At 41.6% G+C, this 17,565-nt stretch overlaps 1 protein-coding gene across 1 annotated transcript in view; it reads right to left on the minus strand.

Annotated features, from left to right (window-relative positions):
• Positions 1 to 17,565, minus strand: part of LOC124284848 (putative phosphoenolpyruvate synthase) — a 45,738-nt gene that overhangs the window by 11,514 nt on the left and 16,659 nt on the right. Inside the window, 20 exon segments of the mRNA XM_046720971.1 lie at positions 48 to 148; positions 379 to 438; positions 916 to 1,011; positions 1,456 to 1,518; positions 2,208 to 2,296; positions 3,671 to 3,755; positions 4,064 to 4,195; positions 4,855 to 5,022; positions 5,442 to 5,534; positions 7,834 to 7,906; positions 8,842 to 8,948; positions 10,222 to 10,293; positions 10,712 to 10,809; positions 11,943 to 12,060; positions 12,719 to 12,795; positions 13,584 to 13,654; positions 14,683 to 14,747; positions 15,791 to 15,861; positions 16,323 to 16,489; positions 17,133 to 17,182. Of these exon segments, the coding sequence (XP_046576927.1) occupies positions 48 to 148; positions 379 to 438; positions 916 to 1,011; positions 1,456 to 1,518; positions 2,208 to 2,296; positions 3,671 to 3,755; positions 4,064 to 4,195; positions 4,855 to 5,022; positions 5,442 to 5,534; positions 7,834 to 7,906; positions 8,842 to 8,948; positions 10,222 to 10,293; positions 10,712 to 10,809; positions 11,943 to 12,060; positions 12,719 to 12,795; positions 13,584 to 13,654; positions 14,683 to 14,747; positions 15,791 to 15,861; positions 16,323 to 16,489; positions 17,133 to 17,182 (1,856 nt within the window).

Genomic DNA, 17,565 nt, shown 5'->3' on the forward strand with positions numbered 1-17,565 from the left:
GTGTGTGTGGTGGGGTCGACAAGTGGGACTTGACAGTAACTACTTACTTTTGGAAGAATGTTAGAGGAGTTTTCAGTTTGGCAATGATCTGGGACACAGACTCGGATGGTTTAGGTTTGGAGTCATAGGACTTGGTTTGGAGAATCGTCTGAAAAGAAGGACATTGCTAAGTAAAGTTTTGATACTCAATTCACAAAATGGTTGTTTGAAAAGATTAAACAGTATATTTTTGTCATTACATTATTATCAGTATCAATTATTATCTTCAAAACTGAATAGGTCTCAAACTTCAAAGACATTTTGTATTCAGATTATTTTCCAAATTCTTTCCTTGGAAATCTGAGAACTGATATTGCAGAGTTGTCTACCCTTACTGACCTTGATGACTTTGATGAGTTTTTCAGTCTCTGACTGCCATGATTTCTCTCGCATCTCAGCCTGAAAACATTAGCACAGACAATATAAACTAGATGTAGAACAAGTGTCATAAATGCTTCTTGTCGTATAGTTTCACTATATGTGTATGTCACTTTCCTCCACTTTCTCACAGATGATGTCCAATGAGATGACTCCAACAGGTACATCTAGATCAAAGAAATAAACAATAAACTATGTTTATAAGTAACACATTTTGATGAACTGACAGAAAATAAAACATATTTATAACACTGCATATCTATGGCGCTATTTACAAACATAAACATGCTCAAAGCTCACAAAAGCTGTATGTGAGACGCTAGAAGGTTAACAGTCACATGTTTAATCCCACCAGGTACCCATTTACTGCTGGGTGAACAGAAGCAATTTTGAACAAACTCACTGACCTATAGTGAGGCCATGTGTATCACACCTGCTTTGTTGTGGATATCTTGGATATCAAGATAGCATTGCAAGATCTGTTTGTGACTGTCTCACCTCTCGGATACATCTGTGTCCGTGATGGTCAAGGAAGTCAGAGAACTTCCTCTGTATTTCTGGATGTCTCCCCGAATTCACCATCTTCACACAGTCCTGCCCAACACATCAATACCTTCACAGATACTGACACATCTAACATATGTTATTGTACATCTGTAACAACCTACTTGAATCATAACCTGTCACTTTCACACCTGCCAGAACTACTGGTTGACCGAGTGGATTACAGGTATCAGACCAGGTATACTTACAAACACAAAGGAATAACATTCTATTTAAACCAAAACTATAACAATAAAAATTTTCACCATATTTCCACTGATTTTTGTACAATTTAAAACAACAAAGCCCATCAGTTATTCTGTACCCACATAGATGACTTCTTCAGGGCTTGGCTTGAGTGAGTAAATGGGTATGGGGGTTGGTGAGGAATCATAATAAGGATCTACCATTCTATATGGATCTGAATCTTACACTGCTGCTTATACACTGAATGTTTATAATTGTCTTTGCAAACAGTGAAACAAGGAAGCTCACCTGATCTGACAGTGTCAGGAACTCCTTGACCAGGCCTGACGCTGCGATTTCCTTGGCCAGATTCTGTACAGAAACATCACTTGTATCAGAGACATCACTTACAGCAGGAACATCACTTACATCACAAACATCACTTGTACCCGAAAAGTCACTTACACCAGAACATCACTAACATCAGAACCATCACTTACACCAGACACATTACTCATGTAAGAAACATTGCTTACAGGAGCGATATCACTTACACCAGAACATCACTTACATCAGAACCATCACTTACACCAGACACATTACTCATGTAAGAAACATTGCTTACAGGAGCGACATCACTTACACCAGAACATCACTTACATCAGAACCATCACTTACACCAGACACATTACTCATGTAAGAAACATTGCTTACAGAAGCGACATCACTTACACCAGAACATCACTTACATCAGAACCATCACTTACACCAGACACATTACACATGTAAGAAACATTGCTTACAGAAGCGACATCACTTACACCAGAACATCACTTACACCAGACACATTACTCATGTAAGAAACATTGCTTACAGAAGCGACATCACTTACAACAGGAACATCACTGAGAAATCATTGCACACATTCCATTTATATACAGGTAAATTATATCAAATACTACAGAGAGCAAGATTGAAGTGGTTCGTACACATTGAGCATATCTGGCTTTGAAGAAGTTAACATCCATCTATCGGAACACATTCATCAGGTACAGCCTCACCTGCATGCCTGACGGTACATCGGCACTGTACACGTCCGTACACTGAGACAACAGCATGGCAATGTCTCCATAGTGCTCCATCAGCCACTCTGAACACACAAGACACACTTAGGAGATGACAGGAAGAAACTTGGAATGGTTTTAGACCTTACAGCAATATTTCAGCAAATATTACAAAGGGGGACATGAGAAATGGACTTCATACATTGTACTGATATTAGGAATCAAAGCCAGGGCCTCCTTTCACAAAGCACTAAGGTGATCGTAAGTCACTAAGGTAACCTTAGTGCAATGTTAAAGAATGGGAGTTAAGGTTAACCTTAGTAAAGGTTGCTTTGTGAAAGGAGCCCCAGGTCTTCAGTGTGACGAGCAACACTTTAACCACCTGGCTTGGTTTTATGCTGCAGTTAGCAATATTTAAGCAATAAGGGACAATAGAAATGGGCTTCACACATTGTCTCATGTGGGGAATCGAACCCACGTTTCAACGTGACGAGTGAATGCTTTAACCACTGTGGCCCCTCCAGTGTTTCAGCTGAATCAAGGACACCAAGTGTTTTATGTAGTTACAAGGGTAAATGGGTATAGAGTTCAGTTTTGTAAATAATTGTAAAGGTGCATTTAAGTAATGATTTCCCATTAACTAACATTGTTTTCATTTTAAACAAAACCTAAACTGTTCTTCATCTAATGTAATTGCAAGATACTACTGGGATCTCCAGAAGTTACTATTGAGTTGCCTAGAAGTTACTGCTGGGATCGTTAGAAATTAGTATTGCAATTCTGAGAAGTTTAGAGGTCTCAAGATACTATTGGGGACTTTAAAAGTTGCTATCAGGGACTCTAGCAGTTATTATTGGGGCCTCTAGATAATGTTGGGGACTTTTGATGTTGCTATTGGGGTCTCTTCACTGATGAAGTTACTATTCTAGATTATAATTGGGTCTCTTCACACTTGAAATTACTATTCTAGATTCTATTGGGGATGCTTCACTCTTGAAGTTACTATTCTAGATTCTATTGGGTCTCTTCACACTTAAAGTTACTATTCTAGATTCTATTCGGTCTCTTCACTCTTGAAGTTACTATTCTAGATTCTATTGGGGACTCTTCACACTTGAAGTTACTATTCTAGATTCTATTGGGTCTCTTCACTCTTTAAGTTACTATTCTAGATTCTATTGGGGTCTCTTCACTGATGAAGTTACTATTCTAGATTCTATTGGGGACTCTTCACTGATGAAGTATCTATTCTAGATTCTATTCGGGACTCTTCACTCTTGAAGTTACTATTATAGATTCTATTGGGGTCTCTTCACTGATGAAGTCACTATTCTAGATAATATTGGGGACTCTTCACTCTTGAAGTTACTATTCTAGATTCTATTGGGGACTCTTCACTCATGAAGTTACTAGATTCTATTGGGGTCTCTAGAAATTACGTCACCACAACAAACACATACCTCCCTTCCCCTGAGTGAGCACAGACATGAGGATAGTGGCCCAACTTCCTGAGCGGGAACTGTTGATCAGCGTGTACAACCATACCTACGACAAGATTTGATTGTCATAGGACATTCATGAAAACTGAGCCTAATTAGAAACATGAATGAATAAACAAGATTGGTATTTCGGTTCTGAGAGCAATTTTGAAAGTGTGTGTGTGCTAATTAATGTATCATCGTAAATATGTTTCTAGTTAGTCAAGATTAAAAAGGGAATGCACTCCCCTTGTACCCGTTCTGGACAGTGGAGCACTACAAATGTAATGACTACATTTAAATATGGGATTAGAATTAGGAGCTGTACAATTAAGCTTTGTGGCGTGGGACCTCAAGTTCTCAAGGTGTACTGACCTCCCAGTAGACCTTCAACTGGCTGTGAATGTCGGCATACAGCGCCTCGGCTTGGTCACATCCCACGCCCACACTGTACGTCTTCAGACGCTTCTCCCAGATCCTCGTGTACTTGTTGCCGTCCGATGATGTCTGCCACAATTTAAGAGCTGTTTTAGCAAATGCTTTGTAGCCAGTAATATCACAGTTATTTCACAGTGGATGATTAGGTTTACATAAGGACCAGATGAACAGCGTCAGTGATGTACACTATTGCATACTATAACACACAATGAGCTGTATCGCGCACTGTCATACAGTGTTAGCAAATGGGCCCTTCACAAAGTGATGGTAGTGATATAACTATCACAGCGCCTATCGTAACTCCTATAACACAGACTTATGACCAATGTAAAGCTAGGATTGCTTTGTGAAATGGGCCTTTATCCTTGTCATTCATCTCTTATGGGGGCAGTGGGGTAGTCTAGTGGTTAAAGCGTTGGATCATCATGCCGAAGACCCGGGTTCGAATCCCCACATGGGTACAATGAGTGAGGCCGATTTCTGGTGTCCCCCGCCGTGATATTGCTGGAATATTGCTAAAAGCGGCGTAAAACCAAAATCTGTCAGTCATCTCTTATGACAAGCTTTGGGTAACACAGATCCACTCTGCTGAGAATCTCAATGTTAAAGAAACCAAAAAGAACTATGAAAAATTACAAATGTAATGGTTCATGAATGAATAATATCCATTATATCAAGGTGTATTTGTTAAATTTAAAACATGCAGCTTACAGAAAGACATAACATACTTTAAGGAGATTGAAGAAGTTCATAATTTTCCCAAAGCTTGATGTGCTCCTGCCAACATAGTCCTTTACTTCCTCGATCTTGAGCTGTGGGAGAGTCATCCCAAGGAGAGATAACTCTGCTATCTCCTTCTTGGTCCCTGCTGCTGCCAGAATCAGGGCGTCCACATGCTACAACAGAACATACCTCCATGAAAATAGAATCTTGCCAAGGAATTTTGAATACAATAACCCATGATTAACAGCATGAGTATCTAGCATATGAGGTGAGGTGAGGTGAGGTGAGGTGAGGTGAGGTGAGGTGAGGGTGAGGTGAGGTGAGGTGAGGTGAGGTGAGGTGAGGTGAGGTGAGGTAAGGTGAGGAGAGGTGAGGTGAGGTGAGGTGAGGAGAGGAGAGGTGAAGAGAGTGGAGGTGAGGTGAGGTGAGTCGAGTCGAGTCGAGTCGAGTCGAGTCGAGGTGAGGTGAGGTGAGGTGAGGTGAGGTGAGGTGAGGTGAGGTGAGGAGCATTATACACAAGGCAAAGGAGGTGGCAAGGGGCTTGAGCCTCCAACATTCCCAAACACACATGATTAATTGACTATTGACTCACATGCATGGCTATAAACAGGTGGTTGCAGCAGGAATATACAGACTTGTTGACGGTGGCAATCCTCTGCCGTGCCCCGCAGCCCTTCATGAAACCCTGGAGGAAGAATAGCAGAAGATCTTACACTCTGAAGAGTGGAGTACACTAGTGGTGGTCCTATTAATTGAAATAATCGAAGATTGGTCGCAGTGACTAAACGACCAAGCAATCGAACATGGTTTCTCATAATCGAACGCAACCAATCTTGGAACACTTGTTTGCATCAACAACATTTTTCACAAGGTTGGTTTTGTCTGTGTCATTAAGTTTACATTTCATAAGCACCACAAGGTCCTTACAAGTCATGATTGCATTTATCTTAAAGAATCCAGGAAATCTGTGTTCCTAACATACTAATCTTCCTTTAAATATTCGAAATTTGCAAATGGATTTTGTGCAATTTGGAAAAACCCAAATTACTCCATGTTTTTTCTTTATTATTTTTTGCGTGCATTAACATAGATAACAGGAACATTTGATAAATGATGCTAACCAATTATTTTAGATGATTGATCGGTTGTAATGGACCAATCATCAATTTTGAGATTTTTACCAATTCCCAACACTAGAGTACACAAGCACTGATTCATACATTGTGCAGATTCTACACACCAAAAAGGGGTCTACAACCGTGGAGATCTAACTCCACTCAATTGTGGAGTAAAAACTAAATAGTGGACTATATCGGTGGTGAGTTTATATTCTCAATAGAGGAGTGCACAGTGAAGACCCTACATTCTCAGTAGTTGAGTACACCGTCAATAAAAGGATACAGCTATGGAGATTCTACATCCTTTAATAGAACACTATATCGGTGGAGATCATACAATTCTCAATAAACAACTGAGGGTTGGCCTTTCAATCTGGTCATCATCCTACATACTATCCTTAGACAGCAGCCATTGTAGCCATGCAATCCACATATAGCCCCACACTCACAACAGTGACAGAAGGCTGTCCTATGCTGCAGGAAGTCTGTACACAATTACAGTGGGTCAGTGAGTGAGAGAGTTTGGTTTTACGCCGGTTTTAGCAATATTCCAGCAATATCATGGCAGGGGACACCAGAAATGGACTTCACACATCGTACCCATGTGGGGAATGGAACCCTGGTCTTCAGCATAACAAGTGGATGCTTTAAAGGTCACATGCAACGTAAAACACAACTTTGCAGATTCTGATACCTTTCGGTATGGACTTACCGAAACAAAGCGTCAAAAATGCAAATTCAACTTATAAAGTTGAAAAATAACGCGATGAAAAAAGCGAGCAAAATCGAGGTTCAAGCGTTTCACTAATTTTTCCCCAGACTTTTCTGGGAATACGAGTTTCAACAGCTGGGCTGCGCTCATAGCTGCGATGCACAGCAAAATAGGTTCAGCGCAACTTGGAAGCGGGCTCTCTGGTGAATACTTGGTGAAGGCTTTGGTGTGAGCTATTTTCATAATGTTGATATCTCACGAAGTGAGCTTTTTATATGTTATGACAGTAAATAAACTGTTTATATAATTTCATTTGTCTATTTCACCACCGTTCTTCTTACCGAGTCACTTTCTCAGTTCGATGCCTTAAAAGCAATGTCATTATTTAGAGTTGACACAATTTCTAACTGAGATATAGATATGTCGCTGTCACAGACAAAATTCAATGTCTTGTTTTATTGACACCTGTGTGTCTGCCTGCCTGTCTGCTAATGACAATATTCAATACACAACTCGCGATCACTGACCACATGCAATTTGAACTTAACACCAATCGGGCTATACACCATAAACAAAGCGCATTGATTTATGGCCCGAGTTAGGTCTCTGTCACATTATGTAATTACACAGACAGGCAGGTGTGATACTTGAACACATGACATGTTATGATGTCTGTTGATTGCAAAATGTTATACACAAAAAATGATCATGTATTTACAAATCCCAACTGTCTATATATACACACACAATGAGCAGCGCAGGCGGCATCTGCTAATGAACCAGCCGTTACACTTGAGTGCACACCCACCCGCTCTGACTGGGTTCGGTATCCCGGCTGCTTCGTTTCGAGGGAGGTAAACCCAAGTACAAAATTTTGCACTTTTGATTTGCGATTATACGCTTATAATTTGGTTTATTTGTTTTTTCATAATCAGCAGTGCATATTATATGTCATGAAGAAGTGATAATTGTGTTTTAATTATGTTTGATTTTTTGGTTGCATGTGACCTTTAACAATTAGGCTACCCCACCGCCCCTTACACAATCACAGGCCCGCCACTCCGATGGTTGACAGCATGAGTGAGTGTCATCACGGCAACATGGGCCCCTGTGGCCACCCTCCGACACAAGTCCTTATATGTAGATGGGCATACCTGTAGGCTGTAGTCGATGGCCTGGAAGAAGAGGCTCCAGGTGAGGGGGGTCATAGCGTGGGGCATCATCTCCCTAGACGCAGGAAACAACGCCCGTTTTAGTACATGATCCAGTTGTTTGAGACGTTTCACTCACGCTATATTAATTCCTTCAATACTAATGTTATAGACCTTTCAAGACAGAAGCACATGATGAGATGTGAAATGATGTTGAACAACGCTTTGAAAAACAGGGTGGGTGGGTGAATGGGTATGGTTTTACGCTGCTTTTAGCGATATTCTGGCAATATCACAGCAGGGGATACCAGAAATAGGTTTCACACATTGTACCCATGTGGGGAATCGAACCCGGGTCCATAGCGTGACAAGCGAGGGGGGTTTAATCACAAGGCAACCCCACCATCCCATCGCAATGTAGGGACATATGCGTCTGCTTGTCCTAGTTTGGACCAATACCTGTTTTATAGTGCCAGCCAAATGAGACACCTTGCTCAGACGTAGTAGTCGGCACTCATTCACCTTTTGGCTAAGTTGAATAACCAGCAAATAGTGGACAAACAGGTACATCGTCTAAACTGCAAATGCAGCTCATCAGCATGTGAATCAAATGATTCTGCTTTCATTTCATTGCTGTACTGACTGCCATTGTTGTGTCATTAGATCTAGTACGACATTGCAAAAGTCTGATGATCACTTTGTGGACCGATCCGAGGACCAGCTTTACAACCAGAATACCCAGTACAGTGAGTGAGTTTAGTTTTATGCCACACTCAGCAATATTCCAGCTATATGGCAGCGGTCTGGAAATTATTGAATCTGGACCAGACAATCCAGTGATCAACAGCATGAGTATTGATCTATGCAACTGGGATACAATGACATGCGTCAACCAATTCAGTGAGTCTGACCCGGATCTTCACAGGTAGAATACCCAGTAAATTATACCGTTAGTAAGCTAGTTCCAGTGGGAGTTTTAACCCCTCACTGTGACCTGCCTATGAGACTCACCCTATGTTCCCTGTGGTGAGCAGCTCGTAGTCAGCTGCCAGAGGGCTGTCAAACTCATGCAGTAGCTCCTCCTCTGTCTCCTGGTCAGCTGTTGTGATTGGTCGGGACTTGAAAAAATTCACCAATCAGGTAAGTATTTGATATGCACAAATTCTATTCCAAGGATTTGGATTCAAAAATAAAACTCAGTTTTACTGTCGTCTTTACAGCATCACAGAACCATGAGTGAGTGCGTTCATTCGTTCGTTTATTTGTGAGAGCATTTGTTCATTTGTTCTTTTGTTTGTGAGTGAGAGGAGCAAGCGAGTGAGTGAGTATATCATAGAGTGTCAACATGAAGGGGCAGGTAATCTCAATGTGATTCTGGCCAGTAACATGAGATAAAGCTGTAGACAATGACCAGCTACACCCACTACAACCCTCTCTTCTTCTTCTATCTATAAAGCATCCATTGCAGTCAACCTATATCCTGACAAGTTCATCCCAAATTGTTATTTCAAGTCCAGTTCCCTTACAGACAACATGTAGTCATTCCCTTTGACAGTGTCTGATCACAACAGATTTAAGGGCTTGTACTGTCTACAAATAATAAGTGAATATTTCCATTTGTCTGGAGAAGTAACAGTTGTACTGTCTACAAATAATAAGTGAATAATTCCATTTTGTCTGAAGAAGTAACAAATGTAAAGGTTTGTACTGTCTACAAATAATAAGTGAATAATTCCATTTACCTGAAGAAGTAACAGATGTAAGGGTTTGTACTGTCTACAAATAATAAGTGAATAATTCCATTTACCTGAAGAAGTAACAGATTTAAGGGTTTGTACTGTCTACAAATAATAAGTGAATAATTCAGTTTGTCTGAAGAAGTAACAGATTTAAGGGTTTGTACTGTCTACAAATAATAAGTGAATAATTCCATTTACCTGAAGAAGTAACAGATGTAAAGGTTTGTACTGTCTACAAATAATAAGTGAATAATTCCATTTGTCTGAAGAAGTAACAGATGTAAAGGTTTGTACTGTCTACAAATAACAAGTGAATAATTCCATTTACCCAAAGAAGTAACAGATTTAAGGGTTTGCACTGTCTACAAATAATAAGTGAATAATTCCATTTACCTGAAGAAGTAACAGATGTAAGGGTTTGTACTGTCTAAAAATAACAATTAAATAATTCCATTTACCTGATCACAACAGATTTAACGGATCTGTACTGTCTAAAAAAATAAGTGAATAATTTTAGTTTACCTGAAGAAGTAACAGATGTAAGGGTTTGTACTGTCTAAACATATTAATTTAATCATTCAATTTACCTGGAGAACTAACAGATGTAGGGGTTTGAATTGTCTAAAAATAATAAGTCAATAATTCAATCAACCTGAAGAAGGAAGATCTTGTTCTCAGCCATTGCCCATTCAACATCTCGGCTATTTCCAAAATATTTCTCCAACTGTGAAATAGGAAATCCGCATGATAAATGATAGACATTTACAAAAATTAACAATCATGTTGATGTAAGTGATAGTGGCATAACACCAGATTGGACAGTATTTTACTTGTCTGAATTGACATGGGATGAAGGCCTGGAGGGACGGCATCATGACGACCATGATTCTCACCCATGATCATATGTTCCTGTCATACCTAAGGGACATAACTCTGTATATTAAACAGCAGCACTTTAGACAACAGGGCCACCCTGACAGTAGACACGTACTTGCATACATAATGCGATGTGTAATGTTCTCTTGTCAGTGACAATCTTGTCAGACAATCAATGTGAAAATATCTAACTTTCAAACTTACTGTTTACTTATTCCGTGCCCATCCATCCCTCACCTGTACTTATCCATCACTCACTCACTCACCTGTACTCCAGTGTGACAAAGTCGCAGGACATCGTCATCTGAGAGACTTGCCACTGCAGCATCGGCAGCAACATTCTTCTCCTCAACACCACTGCTGTCTGAACATGTATAGACATAGGTTGAGCCCAAACCCTGAATATCTACGGTAAGTACAAACCATGAACACATTTGCCATAACATATGTTATATTTGGGATTATATTTTCTGAGTAAAGTACAGATTCTAGTACTATTTGTTAGGTTGAGTCTGACCCAGGATATGCACCCACACTCTCCGAGTCAGGCGCCTAAAGCCAGCACACAAAGTCAGCCACCTAACCCACTCAGCCACCCCAGCTTCCACAAAAGTGGAAGTTGGACAAAGTCTAGCTTCATAGCTATCAGCCATGGAAGTGTTGCCAATATACACTTGTGCGACCAAGGTGTCACAAGTACTTCATCACTGCACTTCCTACAACTTTGTCCATTTTCCAAAGCTCACAAACCCATGCTTATTTTAATGACCTGTCACAGGGAAACTATTTGTAAAACTGACTGACTGACTGAGTTTGGTTTTACGCCGCTTTTAGCAATATTCCAGAAACATCACGGCGGGGGACACCAGAAATGGGCTTCACACATTGTACCTATGTGGGGATTCGAACCCGGGTTTTCGGCGTGACGAGCCAACGCTTTAACCACTAGGCTACCCCACCGCCCCCTTTGTAAAACTGACTTTAGTGTATAGACCTATACAACATCATGCAATCACACCAACTAATGATTTCATTTTTATGCACCTCCTACCTGAGGTTCAGAACGTAGCGACCGCCGCCATATAGCTGGAATATTGCTGAGTGCGGCATAAAACTAAACTCACTCACTCACTCAGAACGTAGCAGTCAAACATGGTATAATTCAGGTTATCACCAGTCCTGTGGAGATGGGGTGAGAATAAGACTCCAGCACTCTAAAGCTTAAGGGGGCAGTGGGGTAGCCTGTGGTTAAAGCGTTTGCTCGTCACGCCAAAGACCCGGGTTCGATTCCCCACATGGGCACAATGTGTGAAGCCCATTTCTGGTGTTCCCCGCCATGATATTGCTGGAATATTGCTAAAAGCGGCATAAAACTAAACTCACTCACTTTGAACCTTAAGTAACTGTATTGGATGGGAAGTCCAGAGTCTGTGACCCCATCTGTACCCCAACAAGACAATATGACCAATATCCTAATGTTGGTGACAACAAACAAACCTGTCATAACCATGATAATGTTCTTTTTGCCGAGATGTCTGTCTGTGATGTCCAGTTGGTCCCCCCATCTCCGTCTGACCGTGAAGGTGTCCGGATCAGCCTTCCCCGACACCACAGACTGGGAGAAGAAGAGTCAGTGATTACTATCACTCTCTGGCTGAGGTACACAAAGCTGGGATTGGGAGATGGTCTAGCATTTTGATGTGGGGGTTCTTGGTGCGTGCGTGCGTGCGTGCGTGGGTGGGCGCGTGTTTTAACAAGGTTGAATGTTTTGAGGGTTGAAATTTAGGCCTCAGGGTTTAGGATAAAGGATTCTTGGTTTTGTGTGAGGGGGTGGACAAGGTTGAATGTTTGAAGGCTTGAGGTTTGGGCCTAAGGGTTTAGGAATTGGGTGGGGGGGTTCTTTGTCAGGGTGTGGAGGTTGAGGGTTTGTGTTTGTGTGAGTGTGTACTGAGAGAGTGAGTATGGTTTTACCAGCAGCTTTGTCATATCAAGCAGTTCTAGTGAGTGATGACTTGGGTTTCCATTTTTCGTGAAGATACACCCTAAACTTACGTAATTCATACATTTATATTAGTAAAACTTGACAACCAAAGGGCGGTGCTGAAAAACCAGGGATCATAATAATTCTAAATGTGGGATTTGAACCGACACCCAATGAACCCAGGTACAGTTAAGTAATGTCACTCAGCACTTTATGGTGAGCAGCTGAAATGATTAGTGTTCACAGTTTTATGCAGATAATATCTAAAACATACAATGGTTATCTCCCTTACCTCTCCAAGGCCAAAGTTGGCATTGAGTGTCAACTTGCTGGTGCTACCTGTGATGGGATCTGCTGTGAACAATACACCTGAACAAAAGAAGAGTAAACATCGTTAACACCTGAACACAAGAAGAGTAAACAGTGTGAACCTCTGAACAAAAGGGAGATTAACAGTGTGAACATCTCAGCGCAAAAAGAGTAAACAGTGTTCACATTGGAACATAAGGGAGATTAAGAGTGTGAACACAATAAAAGTAAACAGAGTTCACATTGGAACATAAGGGAGATTAAGAGTGTGAACACAATAAAAGTAAACAGAGTTCACATTGGAACATAAGGGAGATTAAGAGTGTGAACACAATAAAAGTAAACAGAGTTCACATTGAAACATAAGGGAGATTAAGAGTGTGAACACAATAAAAGTAAACAGAGTTCACATTGGAACATAAGGGAGATTAAGAGTGTGAACACAATAAAAGTAAACAGAGTTCACATTGGAACATAAGAGGATTAAGAGTGTGAACACAATAAAAGTAAACAGAGTTCACATTGGAACATAAGGGAGATTAAGAGTGTGAACACAATAAAAGTAAACAGAGTTCAAATTGGAACATAAGGGAGATTAAGAGTGTGAACACAATAAAAGTAAACAGAGTTCACATTGGAACATAAGGGAGATTAAGAGTGTGAACACAATAAAAGCAAACAGTGTTCACAGTGGAACATAAGGAGTGAGAGCAAACAGTGGACCTAACCACAAACATCTACCAATGTAAGGTACCATTGATTAATACAATACATATGACTCTTATGAACTGAGGGCTTACCACAGAAATTACAAGGCTGATACTTAACTATTTACTGCCTGAAATTACCTGAGACTTCTGATTGGACCATTTCTTGTATGACCACACCCACAGCTGTCCTGATTGGCTGGCCATGTTGTCTGGACATTTAAAAAGTCAAGTAAAGGTTCTGAAAGAGCTTACATTACACAGGCAGCAGTGGAAAGAACTATATGTCAGTTTGTGAATACTTTTACTCATTTCATGATATCCACTGACACTCTGCAGTCTCCATATGAGAGGCACAAAATGACTACCAGCATTTTTCAGCAATTTTGGTGTTATTTTCAAATTGTGTTGTGTGAAACTACTGAGTTCCAGAGTGTTTCAGGATACAGATGTGCAGTGAAAGATGAAAGAAATTTGATGCCTATCTATATAAAACAAGAGTCATCAGAAGATGACATATCCCCCCGGCCCCCACATATTTGAAAGAACAAATCATCTGACAGTTACTTAAAGTCCAGCTTGATGTCTTTTTAGACTAAGTCCGAATCGTTTCCATGGAAACCGGAAAAAATAAAAATGCCAAAAATCTGTGAATAGCAAAAGGCACCACTTAAGGTTCTGTTTGATATATCTACCAAGTCTTGTTGAAAAATATTGAACGGTTCTTGAGTTATGCTTCGGAAACGAAGCCCGTCCCTCACTTTTGGGACTAAGTCCGAATCGTTTCCATGGAAACCGGAAAAAAAAAAATGCCCAAAATCTGCAAATAGCAAAAGGCACCACTTAAGGTTCTGTTTGATATATCTACCAAGTCTTGTTGAAATATATTGAACGGTTTTTGAGTTATGCTCCGGAAACGAAGCCCTCCCCTATTTAAGACTAAGTCCAAAATGTTTCCATGGAAACCGAGAGAAATAAAAATGACAATAATCTGTAAATAGCAAAAGGCACCACCTTAGGTTATGTTTGACATATCTACCAATTTTTGTTGAAAAATATAGAACGGTCTTTGAGTTATGCTCCGGAAACAAAATGATTACGGACGGACGTAGGACAGACGGACGTAGGACAGACGGACGAGGCGACGACTATATCCCCCTGCATAACATGCCGGGGGGATAAAAAGAGCATACAAACACACAGTGAAAAGCAAACTGGTTTTCTTTTAGTTAACACTCACCTGCGGTATTCCACAGCTTGGAATGTATAGGCAGAGGCCCAGCATTTCCGTACAGCATCAAGAATCTATGGAAGACAACAGTTAAAACTCACATCACAACATTCATCTTAGTGAGTCTATTGATGACCCCCATCACCCACCTTACTGACCCCTCTCATCCCTCCCACTGACCCCCAACACAAACCAATGACCCCTATCACTGACCCCCAACACAAACAAATTACCCTCATCATCAACTCTCAACACCCACCCCACTGACCCCGCTGATCACCTATCCACTGACCCCAACACAAAACAATGCCCCCATCACCACACCTGACCCCCATCACACACCTTACTGCCCTCTCTCATTCCTCCCACTGACCCCTTAACACAAATCAATGCCCCCAATCACTCATCTCCAATGACCCCCAACACTCCTCCTACTGACCCCCATCACCCTTCCATTGACCCCAACACAGAACACTGACCCCCATCACCCACACCTGACCCCCATCACCCACCCCACTGACCCCCATCACCCACCCCACTGACCCCAACACAAACACTGACCCCCATCACCCACCCCACTGGCCCCATCACCCACACCCCACTGACCCCCATCACCCACCCCACTGGCCCCCATCACCCACCCCACTGGCCCCATCATCCACCCCATCACCCACCTTACTGACCCCCAACACTCCTCCAACTGACCCCCAACACAAACACTGACCCCCATCACCCACCCCACTGGCCCCATCACCCACCCCACTGGCCCCCATCACCCACCCCCACTGACCCCCATCACCCACCCCACTGGCCCCCATCACCCACCCCACTGACCCCATCACCCACCCCACTGGCCCCCATCACCCACCCCACTGGCCCCATCATCCACCCCCATCACCCACCTTACTGACCCCCAACACTCCTCCAACTGACCCCCAACACAAACACTGACCCCCATCACCCACCCCACTGGCCCCCATCACCCACCCCACTGCCCCCCCCATCATCCACCCCACTGACCCCATCACCCACCCCACTGGCCCCTATCACCCACCTTACTGACCCCAACACAAACCAGTGACCCCCATCACCCACCCCACTGGCCCCCATCACCCACCTCACTGGTCCCTGTGACACCCAGGAATGTCTCCATCTGCCCAGCACTTGATGCTTCATTGCCATCCTCCCCTACAACAGACAGACTAATAGTTACATGCTGAACATGTGTACATGTATCACAGCGAAATGTGGTTGAAGGTATTCTGGCTATCCGTGGTGGTGTGTGGTCCTTGTGCATAGAGCCAGGTCACAAATCAATTGAAGTTAAGTGCAGAGATTCGTTGAATGGGTGACAGTGTTTGGCAGCTTGACTCCTGACAGTTTCTAGGACTTCAATCCTGCCCCACAACGAAGCACACACAACACATGTGGTCTCGCCCCTGTTCACCGAGCAGTGAATGGGTACCTGGTGGGATAAGATGGTCATATATATGACTTAACCTTCAAGTGCCTCACAGACAGGTTAACCAAGGTAATGATGTAGACACTCGAAGAACCTCTCACACATTTCTGCTTCAGTTCACCGCAAAGTAGGAAGTGTAAATAAAGACCTCTCATACAATTTTGCTTCAGTGTAGCACAATGATTACCTGCAGCTGAGGATCTGACAGCAAATCTCTTTGATTCATAACTCTCTGTGAAGAGAGAGCCTAGGCTATCCAAGATGGCTGCCCTCACGCTCTCACAGATGGGTGTGGTTGCAAAAAGCTCCACTGTGTCCGAACAGGCACTGGACAGTTTGTCATGGTTGCAATGTCTGCAATATACGGTAATTAATTTCATTAGAGATCTATCTCATTGATGAAGAAATTTCTCAAAATAAGAGTCTGCAGTGAATCAAACCAGAGGGCATACATGTTGAATAGTGACGCAGTCTTTGAGGATATATAAAGTTATTTGGACTTGCCTTAATGAAGTCTCACAGTGATTACCTGACAGGGTACGTAGCACAAAAGAAACAGCTTTGCTTTACATGAAATAAACCTGACAGAGGCTTAAGTTTCACATGACCAAAGATGAGGATATTTTCTTTCTTACAAAATAGAAGTTGGTAGGTCTGGGGTACTGTATGATATTTGTGTACCGGTATACAATAAGGGCATGTAACACCAAATGGTCCTTGGACAATACAAAATCCAGTTAATTCTGGATCTCTGGGAAATATTCTAATTCCTGCACAATATGAACATAATTCATAGAAGTGGTTAAAACATGATAATGTTATGCAAGTGAAAAGCAAACTTTGAATAAAAAAACAGATGGTCCAGAAATTTAAAATTTATGCTTCACAACGAACAAGACTATATTTTTTCCACTAATGCACAACAGAATACTGCTATTTTGAGAGCATACATTGGCTGAATTTACATGATTTATTTATGTCTTTGATGAATACTTACACAATACAGCCTTTGATGTTTTCAATGGATACATCCAGACAATCGTTAAACTGGGAAATAGAAAATGGAAATTACACATACATCATGATGACTGGAAACACATTTATTTCACTGTTTGGATTATGAAGCCGAAATGTATCACACACAAAGACATTAAATTTAATGAAGTACTGAGTCAACTGTCCACTTAATCATTGACCAGGATTACCATCTACTATCGGCAGCAACAAATCACTAAAGACTGTCGATAGATGACCTTGACATATTCTGGGAGAGCATCACAACATTTTAAGTTCTGCACATAACTATAAATCATACTGGCAGGCACTCTTAAACAAATAAAATTGAAAAATGCACTTTTTAAACTTTCTAAATACATTCCAGTCCTCGGATGACATATGACATACATATGACAGTCCTCGGATGGGTGACC

This window comes from Haliotis rubra, unplaced genomic scaffold (assembly GCF_003918875.1).
Source record: "Haliotis rubra isolate DU_JTF1 unplaced genomic scaffold, ASM391887v1 Scf11, whole genome shotgun sequence".
Taxonomy (NCBI): Eukaryota; Metazoa; Mollusca; class Gastropoda; order Lepetellida; family Haliotidae; genus Haliotis; species Haliotis rubra.